The 24247-nt window shown below is 38.9% G+C and overlaps 1 protein-coding gene across 1 annotated transcript in view; it reads right to left on the bottom strand.

Annotated features, from left to right (window-relative positions):
• The window catches only part of ADAMTS19 (ADAM metallopeptidase with thrombospondin type 1 motif 19), a 520219-nt gene that overhangs the window by 395225 nt on the left and 100747 nt on the right, over positions 1 to 24247 (bottom strand). The window contains exon 3 of the mRNA XM_073625112.1: positions 426 to 588. Coding sequence (XP_073481213.1) covers positions 426 to 588 — 163 coding nt within the window. The remainder of the gene's footprint in view (positions 1 to 425; positions 589 to 24247) is intronic.

The following is a 24247-nucleotide window of genomic DNA, read 5'->3' as shown; positions in this document are numbered from 1 at the left end:
CACAAGCAATGCTCCTGAAGTATACATTGGCTTTCCTGCCTTTCTTTTCAAATGCAGTTGAAAGCTTATGAATAGGAACATGTCCTGTTTGCATGCTTTCCACTGCATTCAGCAAAACAGGCGAGACTTTAGGGACCAAATCACATAACTATTCAAATCAAATATGTAATCCTGTGAAAAGCATCTGCACATGGTATTCAAAGTCAATGGGAATTTGATTTTCAGGTGAATAGATAATTGAAGTTAATATTAGTATAATTTTTTAAGTGAAAATTTACAACGCATTCAGCATTCAGGTGTTTGTGGGTAGATTTTAGGTATCGTAATATATTACATATCTGACAAATGAAACATGCTCAAGTAAATTAGGTTAATAGATAAAAACAATTAAAGTGGGGAAAAAACAGACATACTATCAACAATACCTGCTACGCCACAATATGGATAATGTGAAGTTTTATTTTCTGTTGTTTTTTCTTCTGCAGTTCTTTTTCTCCTGTAAACTCGATGTGCATGGCCGTCTGCAGTGCGTGTCTGATTTACAGGTTCAATGTATATGAAGTCTTCATTCATTTTTATAAAGCCCATCTAAAAAAAAAAATATAGGTATAATTAGGCAAAATTAATTAAAAGATGATGAGCATGCTGTTTTAAAATAAGCAGGTATATTTATTATGATTTTACTGAGATTATGAGTTCTTTTCCATCTCTGCACTTAAGTGAAATATCAATAGGCAACTTTAATACCCAATAGTAATTTTTTGTATCTTTTCTTAAAATGTATTTATGAAATCTGAGTTGAAAACCTAATTTTCTAGTTGGAGATTCTATGTTAAGTATTTAAAATGAAAGAGTACATATTACCAAGATGCACCTTTTCCTAGACCTACCAGAGTTGACACAAGAAAGTTTCACACTGTTCAAAACGTAACTGTAGGCAATTAGCAGGTATATACAGGTCAAATACACATAGGAGAGCTATTTTGCCTGACAGCACATCTAGGTCAACATTTCTGCCTCCAGCCTGTGACAGAATTCTGGATTCAGATTTTGTAAGGGTCACTGAAATTGTCACATGGCATACTGGCCCCGGTTCCACAACACAAAATGGGGATCGCTCTCAGGAAAAAAGAAAAATGACCCAAAGTTGAGAATTCACACACATACAATCCAATGAATATTCTCCTATGAATCAATTTTATCATGAAATTACCTTGGACTCTTGCATATGTGTTTGGTTCTTTCAATGGGTTGTATGTATATATGCATTTATTTATCTATTACAGGTACTATGTGTTCAACTTGTGACTGTAACTGGACAGAGGAGGAACAGCTGCAGACTGATGAGGTCATCTTTCTCTCCACCTGTTATTGGTATCAGTATCAACACATGTGAAGGTAGCATAACTGAGTGACCCCAAGGGCTCTCTCTTTTGCATGGCTGATATCCAGTCACGTGTAGGCAGTTAATACTCTTAATCACTTGCCAACCGTATACTGTATGGTGGCAAAGAGGCTCCCCTGTGCAGAATCACGTACCTGTAGGTGATTCTGCACTTCCGGGTCTGAGTCGCGAACACATGCTTCTGGCGACCCCCTCTGTGATTGGATACAACAGAAGCCAATAAGCATGTCCAGCGGTCACAATGTCTGTCAGGACCCGCCGATCATTTGGGAGACAGGCAGAACGGCGATCTGCCTATGTAAGCAAGGCAGATTGCCGTTCTGTGACAAGGGAAGGCTGTGATTCTGTGTTTCTGCTAAGCAGGAACACGGGTCTCTGCCTCCCCACAGTACAAGCACCCCCACACAGTTAGTAAGCACCTCCTAGGAACACATTTAACCCTTTGATCACCCCTAATGTTAACCCCTTCCCTGTCACTGTCATTAGTACAGTGACAGTGCATATTTTTTAGCACTGATCACTGTATTAGTGCCACTGGTCCCTAAAAAGTGTCACTAAGTGTCACGATTTGTCCACCACAATGTTGCAGTCCCGCTATAAGTCACTGATCACCACCATTACTAATAAAAAAAAATAAATAAAAATTACATAAATCTATCCCATAATTTGTAGACGCTATAAATTTTGCGTAAATCAATCAATATACGCTTATTGAGATTTGTTTTTATCAAAAATATGTAGCAGAATACATATTGGCCTAAATTAATGAAGGAATTTGTTTTTTTTCCATTTATTGGATGTGTTTATAGCAGAAAGTAACACTTTTTTTTTTCAAAATTGCTTGGTCTTTTTTTGTTTATAGCGCAAAAAATAAAAACCACAGAGGTGATCAAATACCCCCAAAAGAAAGCTCTATTTGTGGGGAAAAAAGGACACAGTTGCACGACTGTGCAATTGTAAGTTAAAGTAATGCAGAGCCATATGGCAAAAAATGGCTGGTTATGAAGGGGGGTAAACCTTCTGGAGGGCAAGTGGTTAATGAATACATAACTGTACAACCTACCTGGAAGGAGGTATTAAAATTGATTGACAACTTAGCTGGGACTTCTATTGCCCTCACTTTCCACCACTGTGTCCTATTTCAGATCATCCCTGATATCCCAAACCCCTGATGAGATTAATCCACTCAATTTGTATAGCCATGCTTTGGGCCATTGCATTACACTGGAAATCATCTTCGGTCCCATATGCACAAGTTATTTCACATATAGACTGTATGATGATAGCAGAGAAAATATTTCACACCTTACATGATTCTATCCCTGTATTCAATGCCAAATGGAATCCATGGTTCCTGTTCAGACTTCAAGATTGACCGTTTTTAATTCAGATGTTACAATTCATTTCTCTTTTTTTCTTTCCCTTGTATTTTTTCTTTTTTTTCCCTCTCTTTAGCGTCTATAAATATCCTTCAGGGTTATGGCATATCATTAAAATGGGTTCTCTTATCAGGAGTCATACGTGATGCCTTTTGACTAAATACGATTTAAACTTTTAACATTGATGTACACCATCTATCAGTAACTTGATGTAATACCTATAATTTTGAAGGATGAGATTTACTCTGTCTTCTGTATGTAAAATTTTGTTACGCTTAATAAAACTATTTGAAAAAAAAAAAAATGAATACATAACTGCATTATTTAGCTTTTTAAAATATGTTTATTGTGTTACTCTTTTCCATTCAAATTTGAGAAAAACCCTTGTATGTTTGTTGTGTTCCCATTAATACTACATACCTTAAATATTTTTTCAAAAAATATTTCTTGCCTTTCTAGTCACTTTTTTTGAACCAGCCTTTGGGCAGACTAAAAGCTACTGTTAGAAAAATCTAAGTGAACGTGGGGAGGCAAAATGGGGACAGACTGTTTCCTTTCCGCAAACAAATCAGAATCCAAGGCTTGAGATCTTAAAGCTGAATTCCAGGTTTGCCTTATTTTGAATAGTTACATTGTTCAAGTTTGACTCAATTTAAGTATGCATATGCAATACCTTCCCATAATTCATGTGAAAGCATCATTCTAATGGTGCAGCGTCTGCTTTACTGCACAGTGGCCATCTGGATTAATCACTTGTCAATGCTTTAAAAGAACAGTATGCAGTTTTTTCAATGAATGCAAAGCACTCTATGATTGGATGGGCTGGAGAGGAAGGTCAAGGATATTACAGGACAGGGAGGGAAGACAGCAAGGATCACAGACATATTGGCAGCTACTACAGTGATTCTCAACTACCACACAGATGGGCCAAGCATGGAATATGCATACTTACATTCATTCAAGCTGGACCAATGTAAATATGCAAACAAATCCATAACTGGAAATCTTCTTTAATACTTTGTCAGGCAAGGTTGAAATCTAGTTTACAACTGATAATGAATATCTGCCAGCACAGTACAAACTGTGTTAATTATATTAAAGATAACTGCCCCTCCTTACCATTACATAGCAGGGGTAACATTCAGAGTTTTCAGAAAGAGCAATCAAAAATGAAAGCAGCATTTTTTCTATATTTTAGTTGTGCTATATCAATGGGAACATGTAACACGTGTGAAATACGGATTATCCCAATTTGCCTGTAAAAGTGGAAGTACGCTTTAAGTATAACTGGTTAATGGAAGAATGCTTACTCAGATGCAAATACATTTCCCTAAACTGACTCTGATAACTAACAAGTCAATCTGATTTTCAAATGATAATCTGATTTTCTCAAAAAATATAAGCAGCCAATATGGGAAAATAATATTTCTATATATGGGACCAGACGTTAAAATCAATATTTCAATCTCAGCTTTCTGGGACAAATCATATAGTATATTTTCAGTGTCACTGGCTGCCACATTGCCAAGACTCCTATTCTACTTTTATTCAGTCATAACGAATCCAGCCAACTGCAACCAGGCAAACCCAAAACCCATATCTCCCAATGGACTCACCTATGTCTTCTAGCTGCCCGCAAAAAGATACAAAGAATGTGGACATCCTCTTCCCCACCAATGATTACTACTGTAAAAAAAAGACCTCACAAAACTTCTCTATTGAGATAAATTGGTTACGGAGTCGCAAAACTATATTCAAACTAATAGATTCTCCTCAAGATGGTGCTCCTATCACTAATCACTAATCCAATCTTTCAAATACACTGAATGGTATCTCAAAGACTAGCTTGTCAAACACCCTGGGCAAACTTCAGATCACAACTTCATGAAGCACATAGCTTAACTCAATTGTAAGCAGCATGGATAACCGGTCTCTATTTAGACAGGACCTGTGACCCTATGGAGGACCAACTATTCTTTATCCCCCCCCTTTTCGTATTGTGTTTAATGTTAATTTTATTTAACTTTAGCCTATGTTAACTTCCTTTAGTATAAGGAGAGGTACGGATCCTTACAACTTTAACCAGATCATCCTTTGTGTAGCAGTTGTAATTCCTGTTTTTTAGTATCATCTGTTCAGTGAGAGTCATTCAACCCTCATATTGCTTACTCCCCATGTACCATACGAGAAAGCTTATTATGATGCATTGTTTGTATTACACCTTTTCATACTTGTTTGCCTTATGTACAACATTATCTTTTGTAACCCTTTTCTACTGATGTTTATCACAATATGGAATGTGGTTATATGTCCTAACCTTTAATAAATATAATTTGAAAAAAAAAAACAATATTTACCAGTCATGGACACTGGGTGTACGATACTTTGCTATGCTATGTAAATACAAAAGCTGTAAAAGCTGCTGCTGTCAAAAATGTACTGTTTGATGCAGTGTTTATAAACACTGCTCAGGCACAAGATAGAAAGATTAAAAATAACATTGATGCTTTTGCTTCTACTTTTTCTATTTTGTTTCATGCAACTGCAGATCAAAGGAATGAGCTACGATCTGCATATGATGTCAGTTTAAACAAACTGACAAGTAAAAAAAAAAAAAATTTATTCAAGAAAAAAAAATCTTTTCTCTGACAGGCAAATGGCTGAGGAGTTTTATTTTTGTACTGTGGTGAACAGAGCCTGATGGGACCTGAGAGAATAGTTTCCAATCAGGTCCACCATGATGTTGATTGACAGCAGTTGGCAGATCCATAGCTGCTCTTCAGTCTAATAGCAGCTTTCAAATCTCCCCACTGCCATCTGATGTCAATCTAAACTAAGGTGGACCTGTAAGGGAATTGGTCTGTCAGTTGTCTAACTCAGTGGTCATCAACCCTGTCCTCAGGGCCAACTAACAGGCCAGATTTTAAGTATTACCTTGGGAAGATGCAGACTAGAATACTGCAATCACTGAGCAGCAAATTATATCACCTGTGATGTATTTCAGTTATCTTGCAAACCTGGCCTGTTAGTGGGCCCTGAGCACAGTGTTGATGACCACTGGTCTAATAGACCAGACAAAGCAAAGGTAAAGTCTTTAAGACTATCTCCAAGCAGCTTAATGTTTCTGTGAATACAGCTGCAAATAATATTAAGAAGTTTAAAGCGTATCTAAACGCAAGAACAAAAAATGGATAGTGTTGCAACTTACCCATCCACAGATGTGGTGGCTGCATTTGTTTTCTTTTTTCACACTTGTTTTCCATTATTTTAACCTGGTAATACGATTTAACTTACTTCCTGTCCTTGGGTGACAACTGTATTGAGCAGTGTTGTCACCTTAAGACAGGGAGTGTGTTATGACTACATTAACACTGAGTTGGGACTGCGCAATACCACTCTCTCTTCTCTATAACAGGGTGAGGTGTTTTGTAGTACACAGAGATAGCAGAATACAGTGTAAACTTATAACAGTCCAGAGACAGAGAGTACAGGATTTCTGGCTGGATTGCCAGCTACTTTTTTGCACTTGTTGAACAGATACATTAAAACACTTTCAATGATATATTTAATAGAATAAAAGAAAGCAAATAAGAACATTTTATTTCTGGAATTTAAATCAACAAGAGTGTAGCCAAACTCCCTGGATGTGTCTGCAAGAGGAAAATTGACCCCAGATTGAACAAAAGGTTAGTGCAAATGGTAGAGAAAAATCCAAAGGAAAACTTCTAAAGAGATACAAGCTGAACTCAAAGGTCAAGGTATATTATCCATCACTTTTTGAGTGACAGAAGGCTCAAAGGAAGAAGTCCCAGGAGGACTCCACCGGTAAAATAAAAACATTAAAAAGCCAGATTGGAATTTGCATAAAATGTTAAATTGACAAGCCACAATGCTTTTGTAAAGATGCCTATTAGAGAGCTGAGACCAAAATACAGCTACTGGCAATTCACAGCTCCATGTTCACAGATGGAAACATTAAGCACCAAGAACACCATACCTACTGTAAAACATGGAAGAGACTCAGTTATGTTTTACTACTGCTTTTCAGTAACTGAAACAAGGCACCTTGAATCTGTGCAAGGCACAATGAAATATTAAGACTAGGTATAACAAGTTTTTGTCTCTCTCTCGGTCACAGGTCATGGATCCTCCAACAGAATAATTTCCCTAAACCTAAAGGCACCCAAGAAAGGCTAAAAACAAAACATTAAACTATTCTAAAGCATCCTATAAGCCCTGATCTGAATCCTATTAAACAGACAGAGCTGAAATATGCAGTCAGAAGAAAGCACAGAGAAGTTTGATCAAGAAAAGTGGGCCAAACTGTCACGGTTCCGTGTACATTGACCCAGCACTGGGTTTTACCCCCTGTCTGAGCTGCTTGGGTTCCTGCCAATCCACCCAGAACCTACGTATTAGTAAGCATTTGCACCTGTGGGTAAGTGTTTGAGTAACACGCCTCCACGCTGCAGCCAGACCTCCCTGTTCCTCTGGCGTTTTCTGTCCCTTCAGTACACTTATATTCTGTGTGTTTGTTTGGTTTTGTCGCTGTTTTTCAGAGTTTTCCCTCTTGCTGCGCTCTTGTTTTTCCTTTGGTTTCTGTCCATGTATCCCTTTGTTTTCTGCTGCTGTGGGTGCTCTTCACAGCATTGTTTCTTGTCTTTTTGCTTTGCCCCTCATTCCTGCTTGGTGTGTTCATTCATCTCTCTCTGCGTTATTCCCTAGCTCCCCCCTAGTATCTCTCCTTGATAGCTGCTGTAGTCTTTCCTTTGGTCCTTGTATCCTGTGTGTACTTTGAGTCCATCCTGTGTGCTATCTGCTGATATTGTGTCTGCACAGGTGTGTTAGGAAACCGCAACCTGGGGGCTGTCTTGCAGTGCAACATACACACCTCCAGTGGCTCTGGTGAAGACCAGGTGGCTTCTTAGATCCTGCGACTCTGACAACCCCCGTTAGCATGCGGTCACACTGCCCCTGCACCTTCCAGGATCCTTACCCTGGCTCACCCACTCAGTCACACCTACTGCTCCGCTAGACCCAGGGTTTTTAAGTCCCAGGTGTTCCAGTCCTCAGATCATGACACAAACTACTGTTTGTTTACACTGATTGCCACTAAAGGTTGTGTATCAAAATAGTAGGTTAAGAGCCCATTCACACAGGGGCAACTTTGGATCCGACTTCAAGTCGCCCCAAGTCGCCCCTAGTCGCCTCAAGTCGCGCTACATGAATAAATCAATGTAAGTGAATGGATCTGTCTTAATGCACACTACTGCAGTCGCTCCGACTTCAGAAAAGGTTTCTGTACTACTTCAATCCGACTTGAAGGCAACTTGTACCCATTGATTTCAATGGAAGTTGCTTCCAAGTCTGATCACTGTTCATACTGAGGCAACTTTACAGGAAGCAGAAGGGAAACAGAAAGTAATTTCCTCCACTAAACAGCCAGCCCCTCCTTCTCACACACAGCTGATAAGCTCTGATTGGCCACTTGTAAAGTTCCCTGTCCTGGAGGCGACTTCAAGTTGTGTTGTAAGTTGCCACAAGTCGTGCTGTGATTCATACTCAAGTCGTGTCCAAGTTGCCTCCCAAAGTCGTGCTGGAAGTCGTGTTGCCCCTGTGTGAATGGGCTCTAAAGGTTCAATCATTTTTGTCCATGCCATTTTATTATTCAAAATATTCCGTCAAATCCAAAAATAAATCCTGATTTACAATAAATATGGAATAAACAATAATGGATTAAGCTTACAGTACTGGTCATTTTCAAGTTATTTCAGAGAAAATTGTGGATTCTTCTTTTTTATGGAAGGTATCGACAAATTTGTCCATGTTCGTATGTATTAGATCCACAACTGAGTCTTTCTTTCTTTCTTTAAGTAGAACATTGGTAATAAAATGAAACAATGTAGTGTCTACAAGTCTTTAGGTAAAGTTATATTTTGAAAAGCTGCACATTTCCCCCAGTCCTGTAGCATATGAACATGCAGTTTGTGTTTTTTTTTTCTAATAGGACATTTTTGCGTCCCATAGTAAATAAGGGGTGAAGTAAAAGCTGTCAAAACACATAGGTGACAGCAACATCCATGAATTTCAGTGTTAAGGACCACACAAAAAAAAACACGATCACACATTTTACACGGGGCTGTGACTGTCCATAACAAACTTTGCCTTGCATGGGTCAGTGCTCCTACAATAAATATTATTACAAATATAGTAACATTATAAGAGTTTCTCATAATTCTTTTTTTTTAAATCACTTTCCTTTATCCTGTTTTCTCTTTATCTATCTTTCTCTTAGTCAGTCATTGCTTTGTAGTCGCATAATAATTTCTCTTGATTGTTGTGTTTTTTTTCACAGTAAGCTTGGTCAGACATTGTCACTTCTGCTTATACAGTATGGGGTTGACTTACTAAAGGCAAAAAGACTGTGCACTTTGGAAAGTGCAGTTGCACATGGCAAGAGTAGTTACTCCAGAGTTTAGTAAATGAGCAGAAGCTCTGCTGACTTTCATCAACCAATCATGTGCAAGCAAAAATGCTGTTTTGTTTATTTTCCTTGCATGTGATTGGGTATTCTTTGCAAAGTGAAGCTTTACCTCATTTACTAAGCTCTGGAGCAACTGCACTTGCAGAGTGCAATTGCACTTTCCAAGGTGCACAGTCTGTTGGCCTTTAGTAAATCAACCCCTATGTCTTTCTTTTACATATTGTAGAGTCAAAGAAAAATGTACAGCTCCAACCCTCCAAGCATGGCCTGCATATGCTGGAATCAGGTGTTGTATCAGAGTCCGTCATTCCTCCAAACATAGCTCAGTAGTCGAAAGGAAAAGCTGCACACTGATGATGTCTTCAGAGGCACTATTTAAATCAGCCAACAAGCTTCAGCACACACTGCCAACCCCAATACCCCAAGGCATCCCTTCCAACATATTTCACTTGATGGATTTGTATGTTGTTATTTACTAACGATATACTGTATATAATATATACTGTATATGATATATACTGTGTGTATATATATATCTTCTATTGTCCAACTTTGGTAAGCCTGTGCAAATTGTAGCCTCAGTTTCCTGTTCTTAGCTGATGGCACCCAGTGTGCTCTTCTTCAGAGATGGTATTCTGCATACTTTGGTTGTAACGAGAGGTTATTTGAGTTACTGTTGCCTTTCTATGATTGGAAACCAGTCTCCCCATTCTCCTCTGACATCAATAAGGCATTTTCATCCACACAACTGTCGCTCACTGGATATTTTCTCTTTATCGGACCATTCTCTGTAAACCCTGGAGATTGATGTATGTGAAAATCCCAGTAGATCAGCAGTTTTTGAAATACTCAAACAAACCCTTCTGGCACCAACTATGCCACGTTCAAAGTCACTTAAATCCCCCTTTCTTCCTTATTCTGATGCTTGGTTTGAACTTCAGCAAGTCATCTTCACTAGGTCTAGATGACTAAATGCATTGAGTTGCTTCCATGTGATTGGCTGATTAGCAATTTGTGTTACCAATCAATTGAACAGGTGTACCTAATAAAGTGGCCAGTGACTAAAAATATATATCTTGAACATATTGTGGAAAATACAGTTATAGCCATCAGCAGTTACACAACATAAAATGAAATATGCAGTAAAACAGTGACACGTAAAGACTTTTTTCTTTTCCTGCAGACTATGTAGATGTGTCATACATATAGATGAGTGGTAGAAGGAATACATTGTAGTATCCTTTTAAATAATACGGAAAACATTGGTATATACATGGCAGATGTTGTAATGTTTTAAAGCATGCTTGGTATGAATAAAAATTGGTATGACAAAGAGAGAATGGGGGCATACAGTTCTGAAAAGTTCCAGTCATATCATGATTTTTGAAAGATGGTTTGAATCATAAAGAAACTACACGTGAAAATCTGCAATTGTGGAATGTGCACATCTGGAAGGAGCTTCTGAAGCTGTGTAACTGGATCCTCTACCAGGAAATGCCCAATATATGTGTAGCATTAGTAAATTCAGCTATAAAGGTGCAGCAATGGGAACACTTACCAGTAGTGATCAGGCTGTCATGTGGAAATCACACCTAAAAGCCTGAAATGACCCAGGAGTAAAAACAAAATGGCGTGGCCTCAAAGAAAACTTCAGTGATCATTTTTAAATACATACCTTATGAGCTGATACATGCAGGTAATATACAGTAGCTACTGACATTCAAGTGAACAAAATATAATGGAGACCAACAGACTGAACAAGAGCATTTAATTCACCCCATACAGTAAAAAGATCCTAGGATGGACTTCTGCGCTACTATCTTTAAACCGTGTATAAATAATGAATAACTGGTTATGGGTAATGCTGCAAAATCAAAAATAGTGAACACTCCTCACTACAAAAAACTCAAAAAATGCACAACAAAAACCAATTGTGCGTGTGATTCCGCGCAATACCTCTAAATGTGTAGTTATAATAAGTAGACAATAAATATAAATGCACAAATCAAAACTATTTAAAATGAAATGTGATAAAATTATATCTTCAAAATAATAAGTGTGTATAACACAACTAATAAATAAATAAGTAATATTCCATACGTGTATTAAAACGTGACTGAAGTGCTAATACATCAAATAAATTACATAAAGATGTGACTGGTAATAGTGAGCATGCGTTGATAGAAGATCTGGTGACTTTCGTGATGTTACGTCCCTGCTAAGGGCTCCCAGAACTCTCACCTTGATGACACAATAAATGTGCCTGTATGAATCCTTTGGAGATGTGATCCCTTTGATCCGATTGGTGATGACAATCCGTTCCGTTTATGGGAAGAGATCCCTCCCTACGGTTGGTGGACTCCAAATAGAAGGTAATCAAAAAAGGGGGCTCCAATAGGGTAATAACGTTTTACCAAAGAATTTTATTTAAAATTAACCGCTTACATTAAAGTAAAAGTTGTTGCGCCAAACAACAGTAGAAAAACAGAGTGGAAACGATCCCCGCTACGTCACTTCCGGTCCGCACTGTGTATGCGTGGACCGGAAGTGACGTAGCGGGGATCGTTTCCAGACTAGATCCAGACTTTTAGGCTGGGTTCACTTCCCTGTGCAGAGCGGCTTACAGCAGGGGTAAAGTGAGTCCCTGGTCACCGGTTCAGGTCCGATTTCAGTCCAAAGTTTTGGCTGAATTCAGACCTGAAACAGACCAGAAGACGCACAGGACTCCCGTGCAATTCGCTCCGCAGCCGTCCTGGAGCTAGCTGAACCGGCTCCATTGAAGGTCAGTCACAGGCGCCTCACATGCGAATTGGATGTGGGGGATTCCACATCCAATTTGCAATAGTGTGAACCCAGCCTCACAGATAAGCTGGACCTAGAGTGCTGCTTGTTTTGAAAAAAAAAAGAAAGAAAGATGTGTTTCTTCAAAGATTATGGGCTGAAGGCCCTTTATTCCTGATATACAGTATCAGAGGAGGCCCTTTGCTGTACAGTTCCCCAAAGAGAAAATCTTCTGTGAGGTTGTTGTTTCCAAGGGCAGCTGGCAGTGGTTGCTCATGGCTATACTGTTCACCTAGGGACTCTGAGCTCCAGAGCCAACAAGTTATTCTTGAAAAGACATTTGCATATGGATTAATATCTCCTCCGGCTTGGCAGATGTTACTGTCAAGCAGAACTTGCAAACTTGTTGATAGTTGTTAGAGTAGTTAGGCTGTATATTATTTCTGCTTTCTTCCAGGGAACAGGATAAACATCAGACAGAAAGTCGATGAGTCAAGAAGTGGTTACCTATGCTGTTTAAACTGGGCTAGATTTTGAGCTCACATTTGGGCTCATTAAGGTAATGGACTTTAAATGTGTTATGTCCTAAAAAAATGTGAACTTAAAACCTTTTGGATGGTTATTTTTAAGGAAAAAGTGTTATTAACTCGGCTTCCTTTAGGGGTACAACAGGGACTGCACTGCACTACCATTTTTTTTTTTTAATTTAAGTGAAAAGGTGTGGCGTTAACGCATGTATTAATTAAACCTTAATCAATCAAAATAAGTCACAAATTCGTAAAAAACATAAAGTATTAACAATTCATTATCAATCCATATAAAATGTGTGTAAAAAAAAAGTATAAACAAAATTCCTCAATATATCTTCACAAAGAAAGTCCAATCACCGTGATCCAAAGAAAAATACAGGAACAGATCCTTTAAATTGTGCTCCACCACAAATCGTGCATAAGAAATGCAAACTCACCAGAACTTTAAAGTAAATAAGCCTTGTAGCAGTATTGCGTTTCTTTCAACCAGCAGCATACAGTTGTGCTCATAAGTTTACATACCCCGGCAGAATTTATGATTTCTTAGCCATTTTTCAGAGCATATGAATGATAACACAAAAAACTTTTCTTTCACTCGTGGTTAGGGGATGAGAACCAAAGAACCTGATGTAACGTCAATAGGAAGCGGACACGCAGCCTCTATGCATTTCATGTCACACACGTCATCAGGAAGCTATCCACCATGGATCACATATTGAGAGAGGTGGCAAACCTTACCGCACATGTAAACAAAGCCTAATATTTTGGGCTTTTTTTCTAAAAAAACCCCCTGTACTGAAAATGATTACTTTGATTTTACTGCACACATTGAGCTTCTCACAGTGCACGTTACAAACTGCAACAATATCAGATACAGCTCACGTACCCTGTACTCATTCCCCTAGGGGGAGGATATCAGGGAACCCCCTTATTATAAAGTGGTCTTCTAGATTCAGATCATTTCCCCTCACAAACTCCCATATTCCTTTGGGATCAGATGTGTGGATAAGGCCCTTGTCCCCTCAACACAGGTAGAACATGCCTTGCAATGGGGGTTGAAAGGCATGTGGCCTGGTTTGTTTCAGGAAGGGGGAAGGGGGGGCACATGCTCTCTGTCCTCCCTTTTCTGGCCATCCAGCCTGCATACCAGGATAAGGGCCTGGTATGAATTTTAAGAGGGACCTCATGATGTTTTTTCTCCCTTTAAAAAGAATCAGATGGTTTCCCTTTAAATTCATATCAAGTCCTTATTCAGGCCTGCAGCATGAGTGGCCAGGAAAGGGAGGGAAGTGAACATGCACTCCCCTTTGTGAACCATACCAGGCCACATGCCTTTCCACACTAGAAGGTTACTTTGAAAGGGGGGGTGGCCAAGCCTCCGCCCTCTAGTCACCTTGTCCCTATGTAGGAGGGACAAGGGCCTCATTTGCACATTATGTCTTCCAAAAGAGATGTGAGTGTTTACAGAGGGAAAGATAATAGGGAGACCGTGGAGGCAGGACAACATTGTCTGGTAGTGGGTCATTATGGTTGACACTGGATTCACACCACTGGATGACTTGATTGACAATGTACTTACGTTGTTTATTCTTTTGCATGGAATTTGTTAAGGATGTTAAGGGACATCAGCATAATTGTTCAATAACATCACCCAGGTTCCCTGACCAATTTTGTTGGGGATCTGTCATTTTGCAGTGGTAGTGCAGAAGAGCAAGATCATCAGGATGAAGGTTGTCAGACTCCAATAAGTCCCCTCCTGCAAGGCACCTTGTCCTCATGTTGTAAATTCATAGTCAATCACATCGTCAAGTGATGTTGATTCAGCATCATGATGTCCAGCCACAAGTCAACGTGTCACCAGATGATCACCACCACTGCTAAATGACAGACCCCCAACTGTCTTATGTTTCAAAACATAACTTTTTCATACCATTAAACTTTTTGCCTTATTGAGATGTATGGTGGGCTGTGAGAGTTCTTTGTTTGGTCAAGCGAGGAGGCAGTTGAGCTAAATTCATTTTTTTTTATTCTTGAGTTACACATGTTTCTAAACAAACCAGTCAAGGATCCTGGGTGACATCATTGACCAGATATGATGATGACCATATTTGTTCAATGACTTAACCCAGGATTTCTGGTCTATTTGTTTACAAATACTACTCAAGATCTGTTATTTTGTGGCAGTAGCATTTTTTTTATTTCACATTTAAACGGTTAGCTTTACCTTCCTCTACTCCTTTAAAATCAGCCTCACTGTGTCATGCATTTTAAACATGCATACAACATTCACCAACAGCATCCTGTCTAAATTTCTGCTCCAACTTACTTACTAAAAGTACTATAGATTTGCTTGACAAGGTACTTGCTGTTGCTAACCCCTTCTTTGTCTTTTTCAAAGCAGCAAGTGACAACTTGCAGCCCTTTGGTGTTGCAGCTTTATACTATATAACTGGTGTATTTGGTCAAAAAATATTTTCAGCAGCAGTAGATACAAAATTGTGATGCATGAAAATCTTTGCTATAAACACAATGGGGTTTATTTACTAAAGGCAAATCCACTTTGCACTACAAGTGCACTGCATGTGCACTTGGAAGTGCACTTGGAAGTGCAGTCGCTGTAGATCTGAGGGGGACATGCAAGGAAAATAAAAAACAGCATTTTTACTTGTACATGATTGAATGATAAAATCAGCAGAGCTTCCCCTTATTTCAGATCTTCCCCTCAGATCTAAAGGGACTGCACTTCCAAGTGCACTTCCAAGTGCACATGCAGTGCACTTGTAGTGCAAAGTGGATTTGCTTTTAGTAAATCAACCTCAATGCTACAAAATTGTGGTTAATTGTTTACATTCATTTATAATAAATCTTAAAAAACTATTTCAACACAACATATCAGAAACCCTATTTATCTGACCATGCTTTTTATTTTGGCTATGCTATTTGGCAGAAATATTCTATACCTGTTTCAGACTAACATTATAACTATTTAATCTTCCTCCATTATTTAGGGGTTATTTGGGGTATTTATTTCAGGTACTTATATAGCACCATCAATTTACACAGCGCTTTACATATACATTGTACATTCACATCAGTCCCTACCCTCAAGGAGCTTACAATCTAAGGTCCCTAACTCACATTCATACATTCTAGAGACAATTTAGACAGGATTCAATTAACCTACCAGCATGTCTTTGGAGTGTGGGCGGCATAGTGGTGTAGTGGTAGCACTCTCGCCTAGCAGTAAGAAGGGTCACTGGTTCAAAACCCAACCACGACACTACCTGCTTGGAGTTTGCATGTTCTCCCTGTGCCTGCGTGGGTTTCCTCCGAGTACTCCGGTTTCCTCCCACACTCCAAAGACATGGTAGGTTAGGTAGGTTAATTGGATCCTGTCTAAATGGTCCCTAGTATGTATGAATGTGGGTTAGGAACCTTAGATTGTAAGCCCCTTGAGGGTAGGGACTGATGTGAATGTACAATGTATATGTAAAAAGCGCTGCGTAAATTGACGGCGCTATATAAGTACCTGAAATAAAATAAAAAATAAAATAAACTGGAGAACCCAGAGGAAACCCACACAGGCACAGGGAGAACATGCAAACTCCAGGCAGGTAGTGTCATGGTTGGGACCCTTCTTACTGCTAGGCGAAAGTGCTATCCACTACACCACTGTGCTGCCCCGGGCTTTCTTGTAAGCAAACAATTTTAAGTTACAGTAAGTCTATGAAGGTTCTCAGACATCCAGGTCATGGTAAAGCCAGTAGTAATGAGTCACACTGAACTGAATTATATAGGATTGAGGATGTTTTGCTGCTCATACAAGCAGCTTCTTCAGTTCAATTTCAGTGTCAGAAACATACCTAGCATTTATAGTCACATAGGTAACTCAGTCACCTTAACCCAGTCACCATGGAATCTGTCACAGCAGATGTTTATTGTCCATCAACATCTGCCTTGACACATTTCATAGCGTTTGGGATTAAGGTGACTGAGTTAATCATCTGGATATAGATGCTAGGGTATGCTCCAAACACTCTTTAGCAATGAAGAAACTGTATACATGAGTAGTGAAACAAGTAAGTTGAACAAAAAAAATGATCCAAGTCTGCCATCCACACTTTCCATGGGGATGGGTGAATCCTCCCACTGTATTGTGACAGTGGGAAGCCTTCCCTGCCATCAGAATACAATGATCAGTGTTGCCAGCTATAAATGTTTTGGAAAAACAGACAGTCTGGTTGTACACAAGTCAATCAAAAGATCAACTTATGTACAACCAGCCTGCCCATACACGGACGGAAATTCAGCCCATCCCTGCTGAAACGGCCAAATTTTGATCCATGTATGGCCAGCTTAAGGGTAATTTACTACTACCAACCAGATAAATGTAACACATTGCTTATTTGTTTACATATGATAACCATCAGATGTGTTTCACATGTACAGTATCTCCTATGGGTATTGCTTTTTAAGCATATAGCAAAAACAAAGCGATCGTGGGGCAGAAGCTCCACCCTACTTTTGTGCTGGTTTCTGGAACAGCCATTACACACATAGAATTATAATGAATAAGGGGGCTTTTTTGTGTATTGCCTACTGTCACAGATGCATTTTGAGTCTGGGGTGGGCAAAGAAACTCAACTGAACCTTATCCAATGAACCTTTCCACCTGCTGTGCAATTCTCTGTCATTTAGACACAATTCACACGTGTGTTTTACCACACTGAGTCCCCATGGCAGGAATATACTGATTCCTGCTGCTGGGATTGACAACTGTATGTGGCTAGCAATGACTGCTGAGCCCATACACTGCAATGACAGGCCGTTGGCCTTACTTTTTTGAATTTATATACTTTTCTGTACTTGGATTGCTGACCTTCAGGCTTTCATTTAAATAAATGTTTTGTATGGAGCCTAATTTGTTGTCTTTGCTCCTTCACCATGTTCTCCATCACACACCCAAAAATATCTCCAAAATCCAAAAGTCTTCTTTTATTACATCCAAAGCAAGAGATCTCATTTCCCCACACATGGCACTGAGCCTCACCCACTTACTAATACAGCCAGATTAGCGTTGTATACACCTGGTTAATATTGATAACCACATGGAAAATTTACTTAAAAAGAGTAAAGGAGTTGTAGCTAAACATATCCTTTATGTGAGGCTCAGTTTGATTAGCTACCATATCTATAGGTATTTAATCAATTCCTATTTGCTCATATTGGTCATACTCTAGGTCAGTGTTTCTCAACTCCAGTCCTCACAGCGCCCCAACAGGTCATGTTTTCAGGCTTACCATTATTTTGCACAAGTGATTTGATCAGTTTCACTGCCTTAGTAATTACCACAGCTGTTTCATCTGAGGGAAATCCTGAAAACATGACCTGTTGGTGCGCCTTGAGGACTGGAGTTGAGAAACACTGCTCTAGGTCAGTGATGGCGAACCTTGGCACCCCAGATGTTTTGAAACTACATTTCCCATGATGCTCAACTACACTGTAGAGTGCAAGAGCATCATGGGAAATGTAGTTCCAAAACATCTGGGGTGCCAAGGTTCACCATCACTGCTCTAGGTAATTAGTTGGTATGAAATCATCTTTCCTCCTTGTTTTCTAGTTTACAGTTAAAGAATGATCAAAGATCAATAATGGGGTGGAAATTCATTGAAAACACCTCAACCCAACTTTAAAATGCACTGTCCAGCAGATTTCTATCCCAATTCTCTTGACTGATGACTTGATTGGTCATTTGAAAACAACAAATATTTGTGATTGAAAGCTGACTGAAAGTAATTAAAAAAAATCTAAGTTTATGGACAGGATTAGGATAAATGCAAAGTAATTAATGTAAATTAAGTTCTCACTCTTATCAGATGCTTGTATTTGTGCGTGAAAATAAACATTGTGGACTGAAAACAGTAAAAAACTGCCACTCGACACTTAAAAAAAAAGTAGAATATCAGTCACAGAATGTTCCTGATCCCAACGCTCATAGATAAAGACTAAAATTGGTCATGCACATTCAGCTGCTGTTATAAATTCAGTCAAAATATAAAAATATGCAAAAAAGATATGGTAATTGTTCAAGCAATAACATCTCGGTGCTGAATGCACTGTGTGCTAAAATAGTTTAAAATGCATTAAACAAAAAGGTGTATCACACCCCAACTAAGGAGTGAAATGAGCACAATCCAAACTTGTTTCAATATTCATAAATCATAAAGTTCATAAGGTAAATGGAGTAACATGCATCTACTCAGAGGTGATAGTAGAATAGATGAAATCTTTGTATTCCGTCACCGTTACACCATGTGCTCTTCTCTTCCCTATGGTAATAAACTCACCACAAGCACGAATAAAAAAAGCCTTATAACTCCAATCTCCTTAATTGGCAACCGCTCATTCCAAGTGAAGACTCCTCATAAGATAGCGCAGTGGTATACCATGCAAAACAAAAGAACACACTACATAGCGCAATCCTGTTTCATTTTATTTGCAACTTCCCCCAAGATAAAATATGCTTACAAGATTAAAATTTAAAACTGGCATTGAATCAATATAATGCTGTGTTGCTGTGCAGACAGCCTGTGTTCTCTCACTGCTTCCTGGAAACCTGCACGCGGTGAGACTCAGGACATCTATCCCTATGAACTTTTTGTTTAATGCATATTGAACTATTTTAGCACATGGTGCGTTCACCACTGAGAGAGCACTGTTAATGCTTGAACGATTACCTTATCTTTTTTGCATATTTTTTTTATTTTGACTGAATTTAAAACAGCAGCTGAATGTGCATGACCAATTTTAGTCTTTATCTATAAGCGCTTGGATCAGGAACATTCTGTTACTGATATTCTATTTTTTGTTGAGTGACAGGTTTTTTTTACTGATTTCAGTCCACAATGTTTTTATTCAGGCACAAATACAAGCATCTGATAAGAGTGAGATCTTAATTTAAATTAATTACTTTACATTTATCCTAATCCTGTCCATAAACTTCGATAATTTTTTTAGTTAAAAAAAAATCCGCCACGGATTTATAAATGTCAGTTTGGGACACTTACTCGGTTTAAGGTCATAGCTAAAGTTTTTAGAATTTAGGTGAAAGGCTTACCTGGAAGGATAAGATGATGTTTAGAAATATAGATTGACATGTAATTTTCTCCAGCCCTGAGGACAAGGAAAACTAAAATATTGTTTTACAGCTAATATTTCACAGTACACATTTTATTCTGTCTGCAGTATTAATAGTATAGTTTCATTGCGGCAATTTTTTAAACGGTGATACTTTTCATTTATTTATGTCAGACATCTTTACATTAGGTGTACATATTATGCAGATACGTAAATAAGTTAATTATAAAAAAAAAGAGGCATAAGCTGTGTGCTGACATTTACAAGACCAAAGAAATATATCATACATCATTCCAAAGTATGCCAATTTGATCATTAATATAAAAAAAAATTACAGAGCACACCAGTCACAGAAAAATAGCATATATTCTGTAACTAAGAGAAAACAAAATCTAACATCAAAAAATCCAGGGTGGGTTGGTCTGAACTATTTTATTAGTAATGATAATTTATGAAGTACCGGGTGCTCTAGTCTGCACCAACAACCCAAACTATACTGGTTGGTCAACAGGCGTATGAGAAAATTAGCCAGAGATTGTTTAAATGTGTGTTTTTATGAATGTAGTAGGGCGTGCATAAGATCCTTTGGTGCAGGAACTGATAAAATGTTTCTGTCATATAAAAGTAGTAAGTAAATAATAAATAACAAGGAATGTCCAACTATTGGCTGGAATCCTGGTAAAGATATTCAAGTTCTTTGAACTGCAGTGTGAAAATCTAACCACTACAAAACTTGTTTTGACTTGCTTTAAAGGTAGGACTTTTGCCAAAACCCTAAATTCTATCTATCTATCTATCTATCTATCTATCTATCTATCTATCTATCTATCTATCTATCTATCTATCTATCTATCTATCTATCTATCTATCTATCTATCTATCTATCTATCTATCTATCTATCTATCTATCTATCTATCTATCTATCTATCTATCTCTGTCACTGTCACTGCTTTATGGAGGACAGGGAATAGGTATTGGACAGCTGTTCTCTTTTCAGATATATTGTTAATTTAAGGTAGATGTAGCTATTTATGGAATCAAGCTAAGGGTAAATAAATGGTTACACAACAGAATTGTACTGCTCTATGGATGTGTAAGATTGGGGCACTTATCTATAGATATGTAGATATGTAAGATGCACTAATCTATATATAAGCAAGGTTGGAGCACTGCTGCTCTAAAGATATGCAAGATTTGGCACTGCTTTAAAGACATGCAAGATTGGTGGGCTGCTCTAGAGTCACAAACGATTTGACCCCTACTTTAGAGGTACACAAGACTGGTGCTGTACTATAATACTTTTGAGATTGGGGCTATGCTCTGAAAATATATACAATTGGGGCACTGCTTAAAGTGATTGTAAACCCTCACCTTGTAAAACAAACCATTCAGTTTAAAATAAAACTGAAAGGCAAAACATTTGCCTATAGATATAAAAAATATATATAAATACCTTTTCCCCCTTTTTTATAAGTGATAACATTCCCTTTGTTCTCAGCTACATAAGAGCTGGGAGAGGAGAAACAGCAGCAAACTTATTTTCCCAGTGAAAGGCTGTGCGGTGCAGGGGAGGTGTCAGGATAAGTCTGATCATTGGAGTTCCCAGCATAGCTAGAGAATGGACCACAGTGTGCTCTCCTGCTTAGTGTGATCAGTTTTTATTAGGAAAACAAAGGCACTGACAGAAACACCAGGAATTTCACACAGAGGAAGCTATACGAAGAGAACAGGATACTTTTTTGTACATGTACATGGTACAGTAGGCACATATCAGGAATATGAAATGTTGGGTTTACATATTCTTTAACCACTTGACAACTGGGCACTTAAACCCCCTTCCTAACCAGACCAATTTTCAGCTTTTGGTGCTCTCACATTTTGAATGACAATTACTCAGTCATGCAACACTGTATCTATATGAAATTTTTGTCCTTTTTTTCACACAAATGGAGCTTTCTTTTGGTGGTATTTAATCACCGCTGGGTTCTTTATTTTTTGCGCCGTAAAAGAAAAAAGACCGAAAAATCTGTAAAAAAATACATTTTTCTTCATTTCTGTTATAATATTTTGCAAATTAGTAATTTTTCTTCATATATTTTGGCCAAAATTTATACCGCTACATATCTTTGGTAAAATTAACCCAAATCGGTGGATATTATTTGGTCTTTGTGAAAGTTATAGAGTCCAAAAGCTATGGTGCGAATATCTGAAAATTGATCACACCTGAAGTACTGACGGCCTATCTAATTTCTTGAGACCCTAACATGCCAGAAAAGTACAAATACCCCCCAAATGACCCCTTTTTGGAAAGAAGACATTCCAAGGTATTTAGAAAGATGCATGGTGAGTTTTTTGAAGTTGTCATTTTTTCCCACAATTCTTTGCAAAATCAAGGTTTTTTTTTTACTTTTTTTTTTTTCCCACAAAATTGTCATATTAGCAGGTTATTATTTCACACACTGCATATGCATACCACAGATTACACCCCAAAACACATTCTGCTATTACTCCCGAGTATGGTGATACCACATGTGTGAGACTTTTACACAGCGTGGCCACATACAGAGGCCCAACATGCAGGGGAGCATCTTCAGGCGTTCTGGAGCACCCAGGCCAATTCTGACATTTCTCTCCTACATGTAAAAATCATCATTTATTAGCTAGAAAATTACATAGAACCCCAAAACATTATATATGTTTTTTTAGCAAAGACCCTAGAGAATACAATGGCGGTCATTGCAACTTTTTATCTCGCACGGTATTTGCGCAGCAATTTTTTTAACGCGTTTTTTTTGGAAAAAAACTGTTTTGTGCTTTACAAAAACCAAAACAGTAAAGTTAGCCTAATGTTTTTGCATAATGTGAAAGATGAAGTTACGCCGAGTAAATAGATACCCAACATGTCACCTTTCAAAATTGCACGCGCTTGTGGAATGGCGCCAAACTTTGCTACTCAAAAATCCCCATAGGCGACGCTTTAAAATTTTTTACTGGTTACATGTTTTGAGTTACAGAGGAGGTCTAGGGCCAAAATTATTGCTCTCGCTCTACCGATCGCAGCGATACCTCACATGTGTGGTTTGAACACCATTTTCATATGTGGGAGGGACTTACGTATGCGTTCGCTTCTGCATGCGAGCACACAGGGACAGGGGCGCTTTAAAAAATTTTTTTTTTTTTTATTGTTCATTTTACTTTATTTATTTTAGTTTGATGCTTTTTTCCCCAAAAAAAATTTTTTAACCACTTTTATTCCTATTACAAGGAATATAAACATCCTTGTAATAGGAATATGGCATGACAGGTCCTCTTTACAGTGAGATATGGGGTCAATAAGACCCCACATCTCACCTCTAGGCTGGGAAGCCTGAAATAAAAAAAAAAAAAACGATCCTGGCTTCGATCGTAGCGGTGAGTCGGTAGAAGCACGGGAGGGGGGGGACATCCCCTCTCGCCTCCCGTAAGAATGATCAAGCAGTGGAACAGCTGCTATGATCATTCTCATGGTGTAGGGAATCGCTGGCTGAAAAAGCTGATATCTGAATGATGCCTGTAGCTGCAACCATCATTCAGATATCCCCGCACAAAGTCAAGGATGTTGTATGATGGCCGGCGGGCGGGAAGTGGTTAAAACGCTTTTTTTTTTTTTAACACAAAGTTGTCCATTTATACAATATTTCTACCACATAACATGTACATACCAAAAATGACACCCCAAAATAGAATCTCCTGCTCCTCCTGAGTACGGCAATACCACATGTGTGAGACTTCAACAGCCTGGCCACATACAGAGGGCGAGTACAGCTGAGCATGGCTCAGCATGGCAGGGTATGGCGGGGTATTGCGGAGTATGGCGGGGGCGGGGTATTGCAGAGTATGGCGGGGTATTGCGGGGTATGGCGGGGTATGGCGGAGTATGGCGGGGTATGCCAGAGTATGGCGGGGTATGGCGGAGTATGGCGGGGTATTGCGGAGTATGGCGGGGTATGGCAGAGTATGGCGGGGTATGGCAGAGTATGGCGGGGGCATGGCAGAGTATGGCGGGGGCATGGCAGAGTATGGCGGGGGCATGGCAGAGTATGGCGGGGGCATGGCAGAGTATGGCGGGGGCATTGCAGAGTATGGTGGGGGCATTGCAGAGTATTGTGGGGGCATTGCAGAGTATTGTGGGGGCATTGCAGAGTATTGCACAGCATTGCAGAGTATTGTGGGGGCATTGAAGAGTATTGCACAGCATTTCAGAGTATTGTGGGGGTATTGCAGAGTATTGCACAGCATTGCAGAGTATTGTGGGGGTATTGCAGAGTATTGCACAGCATTGCAGAGTATTGTGGGGGCATTGCAGAGTATTGTGGGGGCATTGCAGAGTATTGCACAGCATTGCAGAGTATTGTGGGGGTATTGCAGAGTATTGTGGGGGTATTGCAGAGTATTGCACAGCATTGCAGAGTATTGTGGGGGCATTGCAGAGTATTGCACAGCATTGCAGAGTATTGTGGGGGTATTGCAAAGTATTGCACAGCATTGCAT

Source organism: Aquarana catesbeiana, linkage group LG01 (genome assembly GCF_042186555.1).
Source record: "Aquarana catesbeiana isolate 2022-GZ linkage group LG01, ASM4218655v1, whole genome shotgun sequence".
Classification (NCBI taxonomy): domain Eukaryota; kingdom Metazoa; phylum Chordata; class Amphibia; order Anura; family Ranidae; genus Aquarana; species Aquarana catesbeiana.
The sequence above is the reverse complement of the archived record's forward strand: the minus strand, read 5'-3'. Positions and strand labels throughout refer to the sequence as shown.